We start from the raw sequence: 17,587 nt of genomic DNA on the forward strand, positions 1-17,587 counted from the left end.
TTGATTCAAGTATATTTTATACTTGAATGGGAGATGGATGTTTCAATTCGAGAATGATTATTTCGTATCAGCCCGGACTATCCACCTATCCTATGGTACCCGGACGTACCAACCAAATCCTTATAATAGTACAGAAATTTAATATTGATCACTGAGAGAAAAAATTATTCCTGCCAAGGATTGATATTCTCGTCAGAAGATAATATTTTTTCAGAACGAATTTTTCCAGGACAGTCATTTTCAGAGAGTCCAAGTCTATCCTCAAAAATTACAGTGATATTGAACAATCTGATTATTATGCTACATATGACCTTGACAAAATGTTCTCCGATATCTTCCGGATTTTACAAATTGGCGATTTTCTCAGGTAAAGAAAATTGGAATAATTCCAAATGTTAATAATTATTATTGGAGTTTCTTCGAGGTCATATGTAGAAGAATATTCTTATAGATCACCATAATTCTCACGCTTGGAACTGATTTCGGAGCACCTGGAAATGACTGGCCTGGAGAAATACGTTTCAAAAGAGATATTTTCTTCTACTAAGAGTATGAAAAAGATATCACCAATAACATTTTCTTGGAAGGAATAAATTTTTTTCCAGTGATGGGGATCCCTGCTTGAATCAATCCATCACCAAATTTCAGTGATTGAAATCACTAATGATTTATGAATATTCTAGTTAGAGCCCAATGGTAATAGATTCCAGAAAATTAGTGAACATCCGAAATGAAAAATTTTCCATTTGATTTGATGTTGTGATTAATTCTCCCAGATGAATAAATTGATAGGGAATTTCCACTCGTCAATCAATACCTCATAACACCAACTCAATTCTGGTATGAAGGATGACTTGATGACCATGAGTACAGTCATGTGTGACTACAATGAACTGCGTAGCTCATTGCCCACTACACCGTCAAATAGTGAATTTCCCCTGGTCCAACGAGCCGCGGTAGAGTAATCCCAAGTCCCGCCTGATTACATTATAATTGCAGATGGACGTGAACGGACTCGAGCCTGAGGTGTGGCTCACCCCTCGTTTCACCATCGAGACCCTCATCCCCGTCGCTCTCAATACACACACGCCACCGAAATTCTACGGATTCACATCCCCCGATCCCTTCGCCTCGAATATATCCGTTGCTATTGCAACCCGATGAGTGCGCATTGACGAATTTCAGTGCAGCAGGAGAATATTGAAAAATACAGAGAAAATATTCAAGTATACCATCAATTTTCTCTCCTACACTTCTTCACGGAAAGATTTACTAATTGAATTCAGTGAATTCAATTAAATGAAAAGGTCTTACAGCGATGAAAGGTTTTTCTGTTGATTAAGTCTTTTTGGTTTCATAGGTTTCACGCTTCGTTCGGAGAGAATAAAGAATGAGTGGCAATGATTGCTGCAGTATATATCAGATATCTTTTTTGTCGCAACGCTATCCGATAAATTCTGAATTGTTCATGAACCATTTTTTTTTATTGCTAACCTTCCTCATTTCCGGAACAAAGGAGGCGGAAAAGGCTTCACAATTCTAGTGGATTCATCATTCTGAAAAGGAATGTTCCATGCAAATTTCCGGAATGAAGTTGAAATTTCTGCGTTCAGAATATCAATCATTCCTCGCTAGTTTCTCGCATTGGAACAACTGATGTCCCCATTTTTTGCATTTCAAATTGGAGTTTGGAGAGGTTTTTTCCTTTTTTTCGAAAATCGAATCTTCATGAAAACACATTCTCCGCTTTTTCCACTGAAATTGATATTTGTTCATCAACAAAAAACTGTCAGCACAACGTTTCAATTTCATAGTTCAAGTTCGTTCATATAGGGAATGTCAGAACTATTTCTTTTATTAGATTATTGGAGTTGAATTGGAGTTTATAAACTCCAATTCAATAGAGAGAACGGAGATGAATTGGTGCTCATGGTTACAGTAAATATTAGAATTTTTTCCTGATTACATGATATAATAGACATTGAATTGTTCACGAAGCAAAAATTTGATCAATTGCCAACCTTTCTCATTTTCGGAATAAAAGAGGGGAAAAAACGTTCATAATTCTAGTACATCCGCCATTCTCAAAGCGAATACTCTATGCAAATTCCCAGAATGAAGTTGGAATCCCTACGTTGGGAATACCAATCATCTCTTCCAATTTTCTCGTATTGACAATAACTCCCATTTTTTGTATTTCAGATTGTTGTGGATTGTGAGAGTATGATTGGGCAATTAAACTTCGATATTGTGACGGGTGTTCCCATTTGTTTATTTCCAAAAGTAAATCGATGACAATCATTGCCATCACAATTGTGGAGAATATTCTTGTCCCATTGTTTTTTATAAATGAATATTTCTCATTAATCCACTGATTGACAGATGATGAAAAAAGCCGCAATAACGTTTATTGCCATTTTTTACTAATCACATTATCGGAATTGCAGTGGCATTCGTAAACGAGAAAAATGGGTCAACTGCAAACAGTTTTCATTATAGACATTAACTTTATGATTCCTGTGGATTCATCAATTCTTGTAAAAGGAATATTCTATGCGAATAAATGAAAAAAAAAATTACCTATTCGCCAAGACACATGAAAAATTTCTACCGTCCAATACTACAATAACATTCAATCTTAACCATCCTACTCAAATCGTGATATCGAAATCCATTGCAAATTGGATTACCCTGACTCATTCAACACTGATAATCTAAAAAATATTGAAATCAAATTAAATCTATTGATAAATAATACAACCAAACGAATAAAAACATTTATATGATACGTGCGTGTAACCGCATGGGTTTCAGTTGACTATAGTCAACTGGAAAGTAGCGGGTTTCAAGCGTCTACACACACTCAACTGAAACCCACTGTTCTAACAGTTGAGTGTGGGTAGGCGCTTGAAATCCACTACTTTCCAGTTGACTATAGTCAACTGAAACCCGAAATAACGCATGACGCGCATGCGCATCACCTATTAAAAGAGAATAACAAGGAAGGAAATCTAACCTCCGAATAGTGAATACATGGAATGACTGAAAAATGAAAAGGTGATTTTCGAAGCAGATAAAATGAGCCAAAATCGTATAATTCCTGATAGTGATGAAGAGTTAGGCAGTGAGGAGAATTTATTTACTGATGAGGAAGAGTTTATTGGTGATGTGACATTTGAAGAAAATGGAAATAAAATATTCTCCGATTTTTCAATTACGTTTTGTATCATGTTTTTTTATAATTATAACTTTCTTTTTTTTGCGAATTCTTAATGATTTTTAAAAATTGTATTTTGTAATTATTATAATTAATTTTTTTCAATTAAAAATACTTTACAAGTTTTTTGAACTGCATATTTAATGAATATAATTAATTTTTTCTTCAGAAGTTCCGCTTCGCCCCCCCCCCGGGGGGTGTCGCCCCCTGGACCCACTTTTCTCGTGGGGGGCTTCGCCCCCCCCCCCAACTTCATCACGCACTTATCATATAAAATAGTATACGCAACACGTGCGGACAGCAGGCGGTATCACTGCGTAATGTACTATTCTATAAATTTAAACCAGCTTTAATATTTATATCGACGTCCAATATCGCGTTAAAAAATCGAATCAATGAATCAATTAAATAAAGCTGTTGTAATTCAAGTTTTCAAATATTTAATCCAGGGATCAGAACGATCATTAATTTCAAAATAAGTTGAATTTAGCTTCTGTTAACTGACAATATTATCCAACAATTTTCAGTTACCAAATTAATCATCAATCGAATATTCGAATTCCGAAATAATCTATGAACCAGTCATGTCAGAAGTTTGACCATTACATGTCTAATTGAAAAATCCTTTTATGAAATTTAGAATTATTTACTCAATAGTCAATAGAATATTTAAATTAAGAATTATTTTAATATTTTCAAATTTCAAGTAAAATAATAAAATCGTAGTAATAGAAAGGTGCAAATTCTAAAAATATTACAAAATATTACGAATGTAATGATTGTCGACTGATCGCTGATTTAATCCAATGAATCAATTATCAAGAAGAAAAAAGAGAGATTGTAATAGAATTTGAAAGTCAGCAATCCAATGTAATAAACATCCAAAGATCTGTCAATTATAAAATTCCTTGAAGCTCGTATTAAACATCCAAGTAAATAAAATCCATTAAATATCCTATTTTTCATTTCAAGACAACAATAACCCAAATTTTAGAATAACCCGAGTGAAATTATTTGTAATTAACTCGAGAACATCTTCTAAAACGATGCGACACCCTCGTAGTTGTGAATATTTCCCCATCTCTTTATTCTCCAAAGCGAATCCACAAAACTAATTGCCATCACAAACGTCAAAGATATTATAGTTCCGGATATCTCGTTCCTAAAAAACGGTGAAGCTCTCTCAATCCTCTAAATGGACGTAAAATCCGGCTATTCAGTCCCATCCACCCCCCTCCAATTTTTTTCTATAAAGCGTACTAATGTCGCCGATGAAAAAAATTGCCATTTTTCCCTCAGCCCGCTGCTCTCCAGCTTACACTTTCATCTATTCACCGTCACACGTTTATCCACCAACGAGTGACAGGGTAAACACCGTTCGATCATCCAGACATTTTGAACCCGTAGGAATTTTCCACACACAGTGAGACCGTACAGAAGCGATCAATCCTCCCAGCGGGAGTGTCGATAGTCGGGGGCATTCGTATTGTGTAAGCACTGAGGCTCGATATCGACATCACTGGCCAGAGCTTTTTTCCTTTCCGCTCTTTTTTCCCGGCTTTTTCGACGAGTCTCTTGATCGATATACCTGATACGTCTCTCTTCACCCAAAAATAAAGCGTGGAAAGATTGGAGAAAGCGGAAATAGAAAATTGTTGGATGGTTTTTTTAATTTAAAAAGGTGATGGGGAATTAGCGTGTGCGCTGGGGGATAGAAAAACCGAACATCACTGAATTTATTCGTTGAGTCAAGTATATGGACTTCGGAGGACACATCGCTTGCTTGAGGAAGTTTTGTGAATTGTCCATGACTTGAATGTCAATATTAATTTTTAGGAGAACGATATTGATTTTGATTTAGCGGAAAAAATGGTGACATGTTAATTTTTGTGGTGAATTTAAGGGAAACTTTGAGGGAGTTTGGTATCCTTCAGCTGATGGACGGCGAGAATTCCTCAACTTACGTGGATTTTCAATCCAGATATGAATTCAGTAGCAAATTGCTCAGAATTTTCAATTAATTGAAAATTCAACAATATAATTTTCTTGATTTCTATGAATTTTCGTGGAATAATTGAACTGAAATTCACAGTTTCGATTGAATTTTTTGTCCAATTGTGTCAAATTTATATTCAGTTTTCGTTGCTTAAGATGTCATGTTTAAGATGTCAAGTCTTTTTTTTTCTCTGAGTGTAAATCGTTTCATGATTCAATAATCGATAGTTATCCCAGACTATTGCCATTTTTCTATTTCCATGGAGTGGATGCTCTCACTGGATATTTCCACGAATATCCATTTTTGATATACATTCATATTATACAGAAGTGAAATTTCTTAAAAAAATGAATAATAATTTCGAGGAGAGCGACATTTAAGTTGATTCAAGAGGAAAAAATCACGAAATTACAAATTTCACCGATAATTCCATGGAATTTCAAATCTTTCAGCTGAAGAAAGTTTCCCTTTTCCTCACGAGAACTCCAACCAAAATGCTCATACTTTCACTTTAAAAATTTTAAGATTCTTTACTTGGAATTTCAAGAGTAATTTTCTAACAATGTTACATCACTATGCATCCAAACAAGAGAACTGATCGATATCTGATGTATCTAAATCAGCTCCATTTTTCACGACCTCACGAAAACCCAGAAATTCCGCTAGAGACTCGTGAAAAGGTCTCTCAAATTGAAAAATTGATGAAGCATGAGGGTGCGGTGATTTACCTTCAATAAGCTGATCGAGCATGGCGTAAATGTGGGAGGTGGCCTCGTCTGTCATCACCCAACCGCCAGTGGTCATCTCCAGGCGTCCCTCCTTCACCAAGCGTTTCACCACAGCCTTCTTGGTTGGATGGGCACTGAAAACCAATCGTTTTAGGTACACCAAGAGTTGTAAGACGACACCACTTAATCATGTCTATTCTCAGACGTCCCCTCAACATTTTGTTACTACTGAATCAAAGTAGAATGGAAAAATTACTGAGAGTGAGTTCATGAAATGTTGATGCACGACGCCATCATAAATATTCTCGGAGTCTTTATCGCGTGTTATGCTACTGATAACGGCTTCATGCCGGCACTCCTGTTCTGTCCCATTTTCGAGTGCTTTTCATTCAACCAGAGATGAACGGATTGGAGCACTAACGTCGCAATCTCTTTAATTTGTTATTAATTAAATTTGAAAGTTTGTCAAAGTGTTAATTACATCCACATAATCAGTGAAATTAACGTAAGAAACTTTCTAAACAATTACTTTTGTCCAATTTATTAACAGCTTTGTAAAGTTTTGGGGAAAAAGGTAAAACTCAAACTTGATTATTATTTGCGTTTCCATAAACGAGTGTTCCTTAAATCCAAATAAAGCCTGTGTTAGTTATATTAATTAACACGTGTTAAGCCTTTATCTCATTTTAATTGCGGATTCATTGAAGATGAATGAATATCATGCCACCACTCCTGATTTGACCCATTTCCAAACGCTTTTCACTCAACCAGAGATGAACGAATTAGACTACTAAACGGTACAATCTCTTTAATTTGCAATTAATTAAATTTGAAAGTTTGTCAAAGTATTAATTACGTCCGCATCATGAGTAAAATTAACGTAAGAAACTTTCTAAACAATTATTTTGTCCAATTTATCTGCAGCTTTGAGAAGTTTTGGGGGAATAGTTGAAACTTAAACTCGATTATTATTTGGGTTTCCATAAACGAATGTTTCTTTGATTCAAATGAATCCTCCATTAGTCAAATTTGTTGACATGTGATAATCCTTTATCTCATTTTAATAGAGGATTCATCGGAGATGAATGAATATCAAACGAACACTCCTGATTTGTTCCATTTCCAAATGCTTTTCATTCAACCAGAGATGAACAAATTGGACTACTAAACGTTGCAATCTCTTTAATTTGTTATTAATTAAATTTGATAGTTTATCAAAGTGTTAATTGCGTCCACATAATTAGTGAAATTCATGTAAGAAACTTTCTGAACCATTCCTTTTGTCCAATTGCGTTGCAATTTGCGTTTTCATAAACGAATGTTTTCGTGATTCACATAAATTCTCTATTAGTTAATATTGTTAATATGTGAAAATCTTTTACCCTATTTTAATAGAGGATTTATTTGAAATAAGTGAATATCATGCGAGCTCTCCTTGTTTGTCCCATTTCCAAATGCTTTTCGTTCACCCAGAGACGAATGGATTGGAGTACTAACGTTGCAATCCCTTGAGATTGTAATTAATCAAATTTGAAACTTCATCAAAATGTTAATTTGCGTCCATGTAATCAACGAAACCCTGTTTATAAGAACTTTCGTTCAGATTCTCGACATCTTCGCAAAGTTTCGAGGAGAAAGTTGGACAAGAAATTTTTCGAGTGCTTCATTGATTAGCTTTTTCTGAAAAACTCGTCAAACAGCCTCTCTTAACTCAATTACTTAACCCGATATAGGGAAAATCAATTTCCAATCAAGCATTTCATTTTCTTAGATCCCACACCCCTTCTTATATAGCCTCTCAATTTCCTAAAATCTACATGCAGAGAATATAAATGGAAAAATTACTGTGTAAGCATGTACGCTGGAATTTTTTGAAATTTGCGAAATAGCTGAATCTAAATTGCGCTTTATCAACAGATGTTTATTTATGATTTCAACAAAGAGTTGATATAGTAAGAAATAAAATAATTGTCGACATGGCGAAGCGAACTAATCTGTTAACGCGTAATAATCCTTCATAATCCTTCAGAATGAATCATTCATTTCATAAAATTGAAATATTGTCATTGAAATGAATAAATAAGTTCATTAATTTCGGACGAAAACATTGTGGAATTGAATACAAAAATCTCAAATAACGATTGTTCTCCTATTCAAATGCATAATTTCTCTGAATGTCGCAAAAATGTCCATTCAAACGAACCCAGTAAAAAGAAAAAAACTCCATCCTTCCCATCTAAAAATTCGATCCCCCATACTATCCACTCTCCTAATTAAAGGACCTCAATTCCCCACTGAATAAATTCAATAAACGCCAACGACCCACCACCCCCAGGGAATAAATCCTAAAAACTCCAATCTTCCAATCACTCCCAGGATTTTCATCTGAAAACCCCGGAGGCAGCAAACTTTGACATTACCCCAGGAACTAAAAGACATCCCCTTTGTTTCACTCATCATCCGGTGTCCATTGTCCTCCACCACAGCACTCGCATTCTTCTCTGACACTTTTGCCTCCCCCCGTATCCCAGCGCTGGGAAAGTGCCTCGGCATGGCATCACCAACGACGTCAACCAGAGGCGCCAGTTTCGTGCAAGAACGCGTAACCCTGCTTCCCTCATTCTCTCCACCCCTCACTTCCCAACCCCTCATTCTCTTTATACCTTTGCCTTTGGTCCTATCTCGATTCACGTTCCGCAATATACCTCGTCCCACTTTAATACCCCTTTTCCTCTTTTTTACGAGAATCCCATCTACGATACGGTGATGGTGCCCAAGAGAGAGAGAGAGAGACAGAGGTAGATCCGACAATATCACCAACGACTGACTCCCTCCCCAGAAAAACCGTCTTTTAACACGAGATAAGACGCAAGCGCCTGTTGGGCATTTCAAGATTGCCGAGGACTCCCAATAGCCATTCAAGCACTCGTGATAAACTCATTTGGAAGTGATTGCAAGATTTTAAGCGACGGATATCGAGTTTTATTGGCTCAGGTGATATTTGTGTTGAGAGGAGATGCAATTGCCTTGCCCACCAGAGAAATGGAAAGAAGACTTCGCTGCAGAGGAACGTCTTGTTTGGTCACTGCTAGAGCTTGATTATCATTGTTAGTAAGCTACCGAAAGGATCCATAACAATTCCATTTCAAAAATGAAAAGTGGTCATTTCTATTGAACTTTTTTATTTCAATCGATAAATATTATCGAGATACTATTATTGGGAAGAAGACTTCGCTGCAGATGAACGTCTTGTTTGGTCACTACTAGAGCTTGATTATCATTGTTAGTAAGCTACCGAAAGGATCCATAACAATTCCATTTCAAAAATGAAAAGTGGTCATTTCTATTGAACTTTTTTATTTCAATCGATAAATATTATCGAGATACTATTATTGGGAAGAAGACTTCGCTGCAGATGAACGTCTTGTTTGGTCACTGCTAGAGCTTGATTATCATTCCATTTCAAAAATGAAAAGTGCCCATTTCTATTGTTCTTTCTGATTTCATTCGATGGATAGTATCATAGAGATATTTTGGTGTTGAAAAAATTTAGTTCAGTTGACTAGTTTTCGATCATTGAGGATCAACTAAAAGAAAAGAAGATTGTGCACCGTGATGTTCTCTAGTGAGTTGATAAACAAAATTGAGATTGTTCACAATTTCATCATTCTGAAGCATTTTAATGTTACCTAATATGACTTTTCAAGTAATGCAGTCATGTTTTGAAGAAGAACGATTTTGAGATGAATGGCTTTATGTTAATCTATATCTAATGGATCGAAACAAAATTTTGTATCAGTACAAAAAAAAAAATATCAGTAATGACCCGCCCCACCCCCTCAGCAAAACCGTCTTTTAAAAGGAGATAAGACGCAAGCGCCTGTTGGCCATTTCAAGATTGCCCAGGACTCCCAATACCCATTTAAGCCCTCGTCATAAACTCATTTGGAAGTGATTGCACGTTTTTAAACGACGGATACCGAGTTTTATTGGCTCAGGTGATATTTGTGTTGAGAGGAGATGCAGTTACCTTTCCCACCAGAGAGATAGGAAGGAGACTTCGCTCCAGATGAACGTCATGTTTGGCCACTGCTGGAGCTTCGTTACCATGTTGTTGAGGATAGAGCGGGTCGAGCTGTGGAAGTACTGCTCAAAGGTCTTCAACCAACCGGGGTCTGTATGACTGTGCGGCATCAGGATCACCTGAAACGTGAAGAGTGATTCATTTATTAGTTCGGGAATTAGTTGGGGGAGTTCTGAAGTTTTGAATGGGGGCTTCGCCGGAACTGTGGGGATTCGTAGGAGTGTCGGATTATCTTCTTGATGAGTCATGATGGGGAGGGTCATGACAATGCTGAGAAGAATTGAGGGTGGGACAATAACAATTTTATTGGAGCTTTTTTCAATTTTGTAGGTTTGAATTCAACACGGACAGAAATGTTCAGTAGAAATTACAGAACTCACAATTCACGGTATCGTAATTTTTCACAGGAGACTTGGATAAAAATTACGGAACGCTTCGGAAAAATTCCGTGACAGTTCCGTAAAATTTCCTACAACCACATTTCGTTCCGGAATTACGGAAAAGATACGTAATTTTCATTGAATATTTCTCTCCGTGAAGTTTGGATCAAATTTTTCCGGCATTTCGTGGTCAATTCGACATTTTAATGAAATTGAGTTTTCTGTGTTGAGCGACAATTGAAATTTCGATGACAGTTTGAATTTTCAAACGCACTGCAGAAATTTAACTGTAAATGGAATCGAATTTCTAATGGATTTGACAGACGAAATCTATTTTTAGCTGAAATTTCCGGTAGATTTCATGAAGATTTTTATAGTTTCACTGAAATTTCAAGGAATTTCGGCTTTGAAAATTTAAAATTATAAAGAAAAATCGATGCAAGTTATGACATTCAGTTCAATTGTTCCATAAAAATTCATGGAAATCAGAAAAAATCAGGTAAAATATATTTTTCAATTAATTAAAAATTCAACGTAAGTTGGTGTTAAATATTTAGTTGCGACTCGAATCATAACTAAGTGTGAGGCATTCCCGCGTTCCCATTGCCCAAAAATATGAAATTCCATTATTTATTCCCTTCTCCATCGAATTGAGTATCACTTTTCCAAGAACTCCCAGTCAATTGTTAATTATCAGTCACGAAAGTTATAGAATTAATAGTCAATTGTCACGAAATTTAAATTTTTTCCCGTCACTACTGTTGCGCCATCGCTCATAATTCCACAGGTTCACCTGTTCCTCACCCCAAGATTGTGGTTTCATTTTCTGTTAGTAAACACGAGAGAGAAGACTCAACGTTGATACAGTAAGAACAGCCCAAAGTGTTAATTGCCTGGGGCTCCGGGGAGTAGCGCCCTAATAAGCCGAGACAAAGTTGGTAACGCACGAAGGGTGCGAGTGAGACAGGCCCTTCTCTCCCCTTCAGCATGTCTTATTGGTATGCATGAGACGGAGTCGGGACTGTACGTTCCCCTCAGCTCCAAAAACCTCGTCTTTTTCATGGTTTTCGGGTGGCCCTTTAATAAACCCAGATTCATGTGCACGACCACCTCTGGATGGCACCACGAGGGTCTCATGGATGAGGAAGGTATTCAGTGACATTCGATAGACTGCAGCAACCGGCGGCTGGCTCGACTACGCCAACTTTTCCACGATAACTAAACTCTAATTACGGCCGAGGTTTGAAGGTCGTTACAGTTAACTATGCGACTCTGGGGTTAAGTAGAAAACCTTTGGAGGGCTGTGAGTGGGCGGGTTACCTTTATACTGGTGTTCACAAAGTCATGAACAAAGTCTTAACCCCTTTAATGCTCTCGTAAAATTGCGGGGAGGGGGGTGACACTGGGGAGCAGAGGTTTGAGGTCCTAATGTTAGGTTTAATCCACGAAATTGCAATTCATTTGAAGACATCGAGTGATTGGAATGGGATTTGTAGGATTATTTGGGACATTAGGTGATTTCTAATCGTTATGATGATTCTCACACGGAGAGAAATATCCAATAAAAATTACGTACCTTTTCCGTAATTCCAAAGCGAAATGTAGTTGTAGGAAATTTCGCGGAACTGTAACGGAATTTTTCCAGAGCGTTCCGTAATTTTTATCTGAATCTCCTGTGAAAAATTACGATACCGTCACTTAAATTTTGTGAGTTCATTCCGTAATCGGTGAGCGAATTGTGAGTTCCGTAATTTTTACTGAACATTTCTCTCCGTGCAAGGGTCAGGTGATGCCGATAGTATTGAATTATAGTATTCGTAGAAAAATACTTCATTCATTCTTTTTACGCAGGAGGTTTGAAGGTCGTTACAGTTAACTATGCAACTGTGGGCGGGTTACCTTTATACTGGTGTTCTCAAAGTCATGAACAAAGTCTTAACCCCTTTAATCCTCTCGTAAAATTGTGGGGAGGGGGGAGACACTGGGGAGCAGAGGTTTGAGGTTCTGATGTTAGGGTTAATCCACGAAATTGTAATTAATTTTAAGACATCGAGTGATTGGAATGGGATTTGTTGGATTACTTGGGACATTAGATGATTTCTAATCGATATGATGATTCCCAAGGGTGAGATTATGCCGATAGTATTGAATTCATGAGTAAAACAGTTTAAGTCGACTTATTTCTACATTTGTTGTAGCACTCAATCGGCTCTACAAAAAAGGTCATAACAATAATTTTGCTATATCCCTCAGATTCCGAGATATTCATTGAAAACTGGTCAATAGTCAAAATTGACTTGTATGGCATTTCTAGAAAAATACTTCATTCATTCTTCTTGCGCTAGAAGTTTGAAGGTCGTTACAGTTAACTATGCGACTTTGGGGTTAAGCACAAAACCTTTGGAGGGCTGCGAGGGGGCGGGTTATCTTTATACTGGTGTTCACAAAGTCATGAACAAAGTCTTAACCCATTTAATGCTCTCGTAAAATTATGGGAAGGGGGATACACTGGGAAGCAGAGGTTCGATGTTCTAATGTTGGGGTTAATCCACGAAATTGCAATCAATTTGACTTTTAGTAATTGGGATGGGATTTGTTGGATTATTTGGGACATGCGGTGATTCCTAATCGATATGATGATTCTCAAGGCTGGGATTATGCCGATAGTATTGAATTAAGGCACAACTAGAGAAATATTTCATTCAAATTCAATTCAGTAGCGAAGTGGTAAAACGGTATAAGTCAATTTTGATTATTGACCAGTTTTCAATAAATATCTCGGAATCTAAGGGAGATAGCAAAATTTTTGTTATAACCCTTTTTGTAGAACCGATTGAGTGCTATAACAAATGTAATTACGAAAATTTCACTATCTCCCTTAGATTCGGAAATATCCCTCAAAAAATCAACTCGGAGATAAGTCGACTTAAACCGTTTTACCACTTCGCTACTGAATTGACTTCATTTGAATCAAATGCATGAGTTTGTTTGAATAGTAGACTTACGGCCGTATGTACCTTGTCTTTTGGCATACTCAATGGAATTTGTAAAACATCGTGAAACATTCTGATGAAGTTGAGTTTGATCCTGTAATCGGCTTCACGCTTGTTGTTGGATTTTTATGAAGTAGAGAAGGAATGAAAGCCCAAATAGGGAAGGTTGTATTTGTATCATTTATGCACTTCCATGAATGTTATACATGCAGTTGGATGAATCATCACGAGTATTATGTGGAATCCCCATCGAGAGAGAAAGATTGAACTGGATGTGACAGCCTCAGCATAATTGACTCTGAAATATCTCTTTGAAGTATTCCAGTGACGTCTTTATGGAATGGGATTCCTCTCGTTAATATTCCGTTTGAATTATTTCAGAATTTTATTCAGCGACGCGATACGGTATGGGCTATGGTATGGTTGGTGGAGGTATTCAATTTTTAACGATGGTGGATTAAAGTTCCAGTCCAATTTTCGTTTGCCGAGGGAAAATTGCGGTAGCGAAAATCAATAGCTATAATTGGTGGTGCTTTTTTCAAGGTGAGAATACACGGAGAGAAATGTACGAGAAAAATTACCGTGCCCGCACAGTAAAGTTGGTTCAGATGGTCTTTCCAGGCCAAATGTACCGCAAAGAGTAGGAAAAAGTACTGTTGCACGAGTCATTTTTCGGATAAATGTGGGGAAAAATTCTTGTGCAGCACGGTAAAATCGAAGCGACAGTGAATTTTTACGAGAAATACGAGAAAAATTATGACACTGACTGGCAAATTTTTCCGGTGCTCTACCAGAATCCTAGGACCCGATCGCGCATTCGTAAGATTTCGGTACTCTTCGTCCCCCCTCCGCAACCACGAACATCGACTCAACGTGACCAGATGATTTATTCCGTCGCCTCCTCTAGCCTCCTCTCTCACATATCTCCTTACTGAAACCCCAGGTTAATGTTTTTCATAATATCAATTCAGTGAAATATTAATTAGTGTTGTGATAAAACGGTTAAGAAATAAAATAAGTGCCCTTTATTTTCGCTTCATGAGGTGTATAACGCTGTAGATATACATTGGCCTGTCAAACGTTCCACATACGTTTGCCGCGCATTCCGCTTTTAATATGGGAGAGAGGATATGGAGGAGAGGTTAAAATAAAATTAATAGGATGATATGCTGAATGACAATGTTTACTCATTTTTAACTATTGAATGAAATTTATCATGTAATAGAAAACAGTCAGGGATCAAGCTTTTATTGTGCGTTACCGGAATTTTTACTATGCAGCACCGGAATTTTTCTGGTGCTAGACAATTGAACCCACTTTACCAGACGGCACGGTAATTTTTGCCTGAATTTCGCCTGAAAAATTCTGGAATTTTTTTCTCCGTGTAGGTGGATTCGCGGAGTTATCCATGGGTTCCCTAAATAACTCGTTCGTTCTGTAAAGATCGATAGCTCAATATTAGCACCTTGTGTTAATAATAAACGAATTCGTCTTCAGGCTGTTTATAGGTTCGGCAGATAATAAACTGTGCAGAAACTCCGAGTTACTGAACAATGTGCCCGGAGCACGAATAAAATTACACGATGAATCTAAACTTGACTGCGGCATTTTTCTATTTTCATGTAAACGCTGAACCTCAAGGTTTACTCCCTGTGGATATTGTAACCGGCGCAAGTTTACGTAAATTGATCGTTCAATTTGCTTAAATGAAGGAGAAATGAGGGAATTCCAAGGCATAATAAATCCAAAGTTTCTTCACGGAAGGAGAAACGGAATAAATTAAAAATTGATTGTTTAATAGCCAAATTTTTGTACCCAGTTGCAGGACAAAATTAAATTTATAAAATTTTGAATTTTAATGATTATTTCTCTCATCTGAATTTTTACCAATAAAAATGCAGGATTCAATTTTTTTGCGATGGGGTGAGAGTGAAATTATTTCGATAATTTTTTCAATTCTGATGTACCAACAGGGCGATGCTCCTGGGGTAACAATTACGATCACTCACGTCAGTTTACTTACGACTTTTATTTTATTGTATTTATGAAATTGAATTATGCCAGATTCGTTTCAATCTTCAATTGTTTAATAGAGATATGTGATATTTATAATTGATTTTATTTCTTGAGTTTGTTATAAGTATCTAGAACTCTATGCTTGTTGTTGAATACAATTTTTGTGATTTGTTCACGCGAATAATCAGTAAATTTTTAGTTGAAATACTTGTACAAGATATAATTTAAAACGATCGGAAATCGTGTATTAATTTGGAAATTGTCGATTTAAAATGGATTGAAAATGCTTGAATTGAATTAAAAATCAGACTAGATTCACTTGAGCATTTCACGGGAAGAAATTAATTTCTAACATTGAATGGATGCGGCGTTTGGTGCGTGACGACAAGTGATATTTTTAAATCGCAGAGAAATTTAGAAATTGAGTTTTTAATACTCTGTTGCGACGGAACATCTGGTTTCGATGAATTAGACTGCAGTATTTGGAGTCACGGACACCTTCAGATCAGCTTTATCTTGATAATTTCAGAGTAGCCTATCTATTGTTTTCATTCCATCACTTATTTGAATTTTTGATCAGAACATAAACATTTAGTAGTGAATTACGCGGATTTTGCAATTAATTACAAAAACGAGAATATATTCATCTGAATTATTCGGATTACTGTCAATTTTCAAGGAACACTTCACTGAATTTCACAGTTCCTTTTCATCTTTTCATGAAACTAAATTTTCAACGACGAAGTTCTTTCAAAATTTTGCGAGTTGACGAAAATTTCCAATAAATATACCAGAAATCGTGGGCAAAAGCTTTCAACAGACTGGGGAAAACTGTCAAGTAATCGATTAAAAAGACCAGAAAGGTCCGCCTCCACATCCTGTTTCCTCGCTAAATAATGAAGCAGCATTCCAATTGCCCACAATTTCTTATCAACATAAACCACCCACACGTTTGATCCTCTTTTACCAGAGTCCAACCTCTCTCCCGGGTTTTGTCTTCCGTACTAGTACAGAAACTCGTCCCCAAGCATAAACACGCCAATATTCTCCAATCTTTGATAACAAGGTGAAACTACCGGCTTTGCTGGCAAACGCAAAGGGTATGTAATATTACAACGAAACGTTACGTCCCTTTGTATATAACCCGGCAACTTTTTTTCTCACTCCTCAACGTTTATTTCCGCAGCTTTATTTCGACTACGTGAGGGGACTACTTTTTGTAATAAAAAGTTTCCGGCATGCTAAAATACCCTTGTAATTCTCACGCGATTCGCCGTCCACATCCATTTCGCGAATTCATAATTCACGAGGAAAAACATTCCTTCAAATATTTTTTGTACTTGTGCTTGAGAGCGGATCGTCCATTACTAATAAAAGCACTTATTCAAAGATATTAATTAAGACTTTTTTGTCCTCTTCTTTCGGTTCAAAACGATTTTTGAACCGAATTTTCTATTTTTCCAAGAATTTTCCTGATTTTTCCGAATTTTCACGGAATAATTGCACTGAAAAATCAAGTATTTTATCGATTTTTAGATCATGCTAACGGAAAATCAATGAAATATTTCATTTTTCAATGACAAAAATGCCGTAAATTTCAGTAGAAATTAAACATGATAAAAATTTTTGGGATTTGACTTGGAAAATTCAGGCGAAAATTTTTAATACTGTTGAGTTTAGTATAAACACTTAGAAAATTACTCTTGAAATTTAAAGTTAAAATTTTTGCAATTTTTAACAACGAATAATTTACATGGGATTTCCATTGATCTTGTTATTGATAAATCAGTCAGTGTTCTTGAATATTCAATGAAATTTGATTTCTGAAAATCATGAAAATTCAGGCAACTTTTCTTCTGAATTTTCAATCTGTTGCTTAATTTTCGCGATAGGTTTAAAAATCCAAATTGTCATTGAAAATTTAATGATCATTCATAATGAAAAACTTAATTTTATTGAATTTCCAAGATGAATCAGGAATTCCATAAGCAATTCAGTCTGAAATTGAAATCAACTTCAGAATATTGAAAATTCAAATGCATCTATTCATTAAATTTCAAAAAATTTCCAACAGTTAATTCTACTTATTGCAGAAACGGGACCGAATTTTTAGAATTTTCTGAATTTCCTCATACCACAATTTCCGTTCCTCCCCCCCCCCCCCCCCCCCCCC

General features: G+C 36.4%; 1 protein-coding gene across 1 annotated transcript in view; it reads right to left on the reverse strand.

Moving 5' to 3' along the window:
- Window positions 1-17,587, reverse strand: part of LOC107040085 (alpha-mannosidase 2) — a 112,135-nt gene that overhangs the window by 24,842 nt on the left and 69,706 nt on the right. Inside the window, exons 4-5 of the mRNA XM_015260022.1 lie at window positions 9,972-10,144; window positions 5,942-6,075 (exon numbers count right to left, since the gene is read on the reverse strand). Of these exons, the coding sequence (XP_015115508.1) occupies window positions 5,942-6,075; window positions 9,972-10,144 (307 nt within the window). The remainder of the gene's footprint in view (window positions 1-5,941; window positions 6,076-9,971; window positions 10,145-17,587) is intronic.

This window comes from Diachasma alloeum, unplaced genomic scaffold, assembly GCF_001412515.2.
Source record: "Diachasma alloeum isolate Michigan unplaced genomic scaffold, Dall2.0 Dall_scaffold_00316, whole genome shotgun sequence".
NCBI lineage: Eukaryota > Metazoa > Arthropoda > Insecta > Hymenoptera > Braconidae > Diachasma > Diachasma alloeum.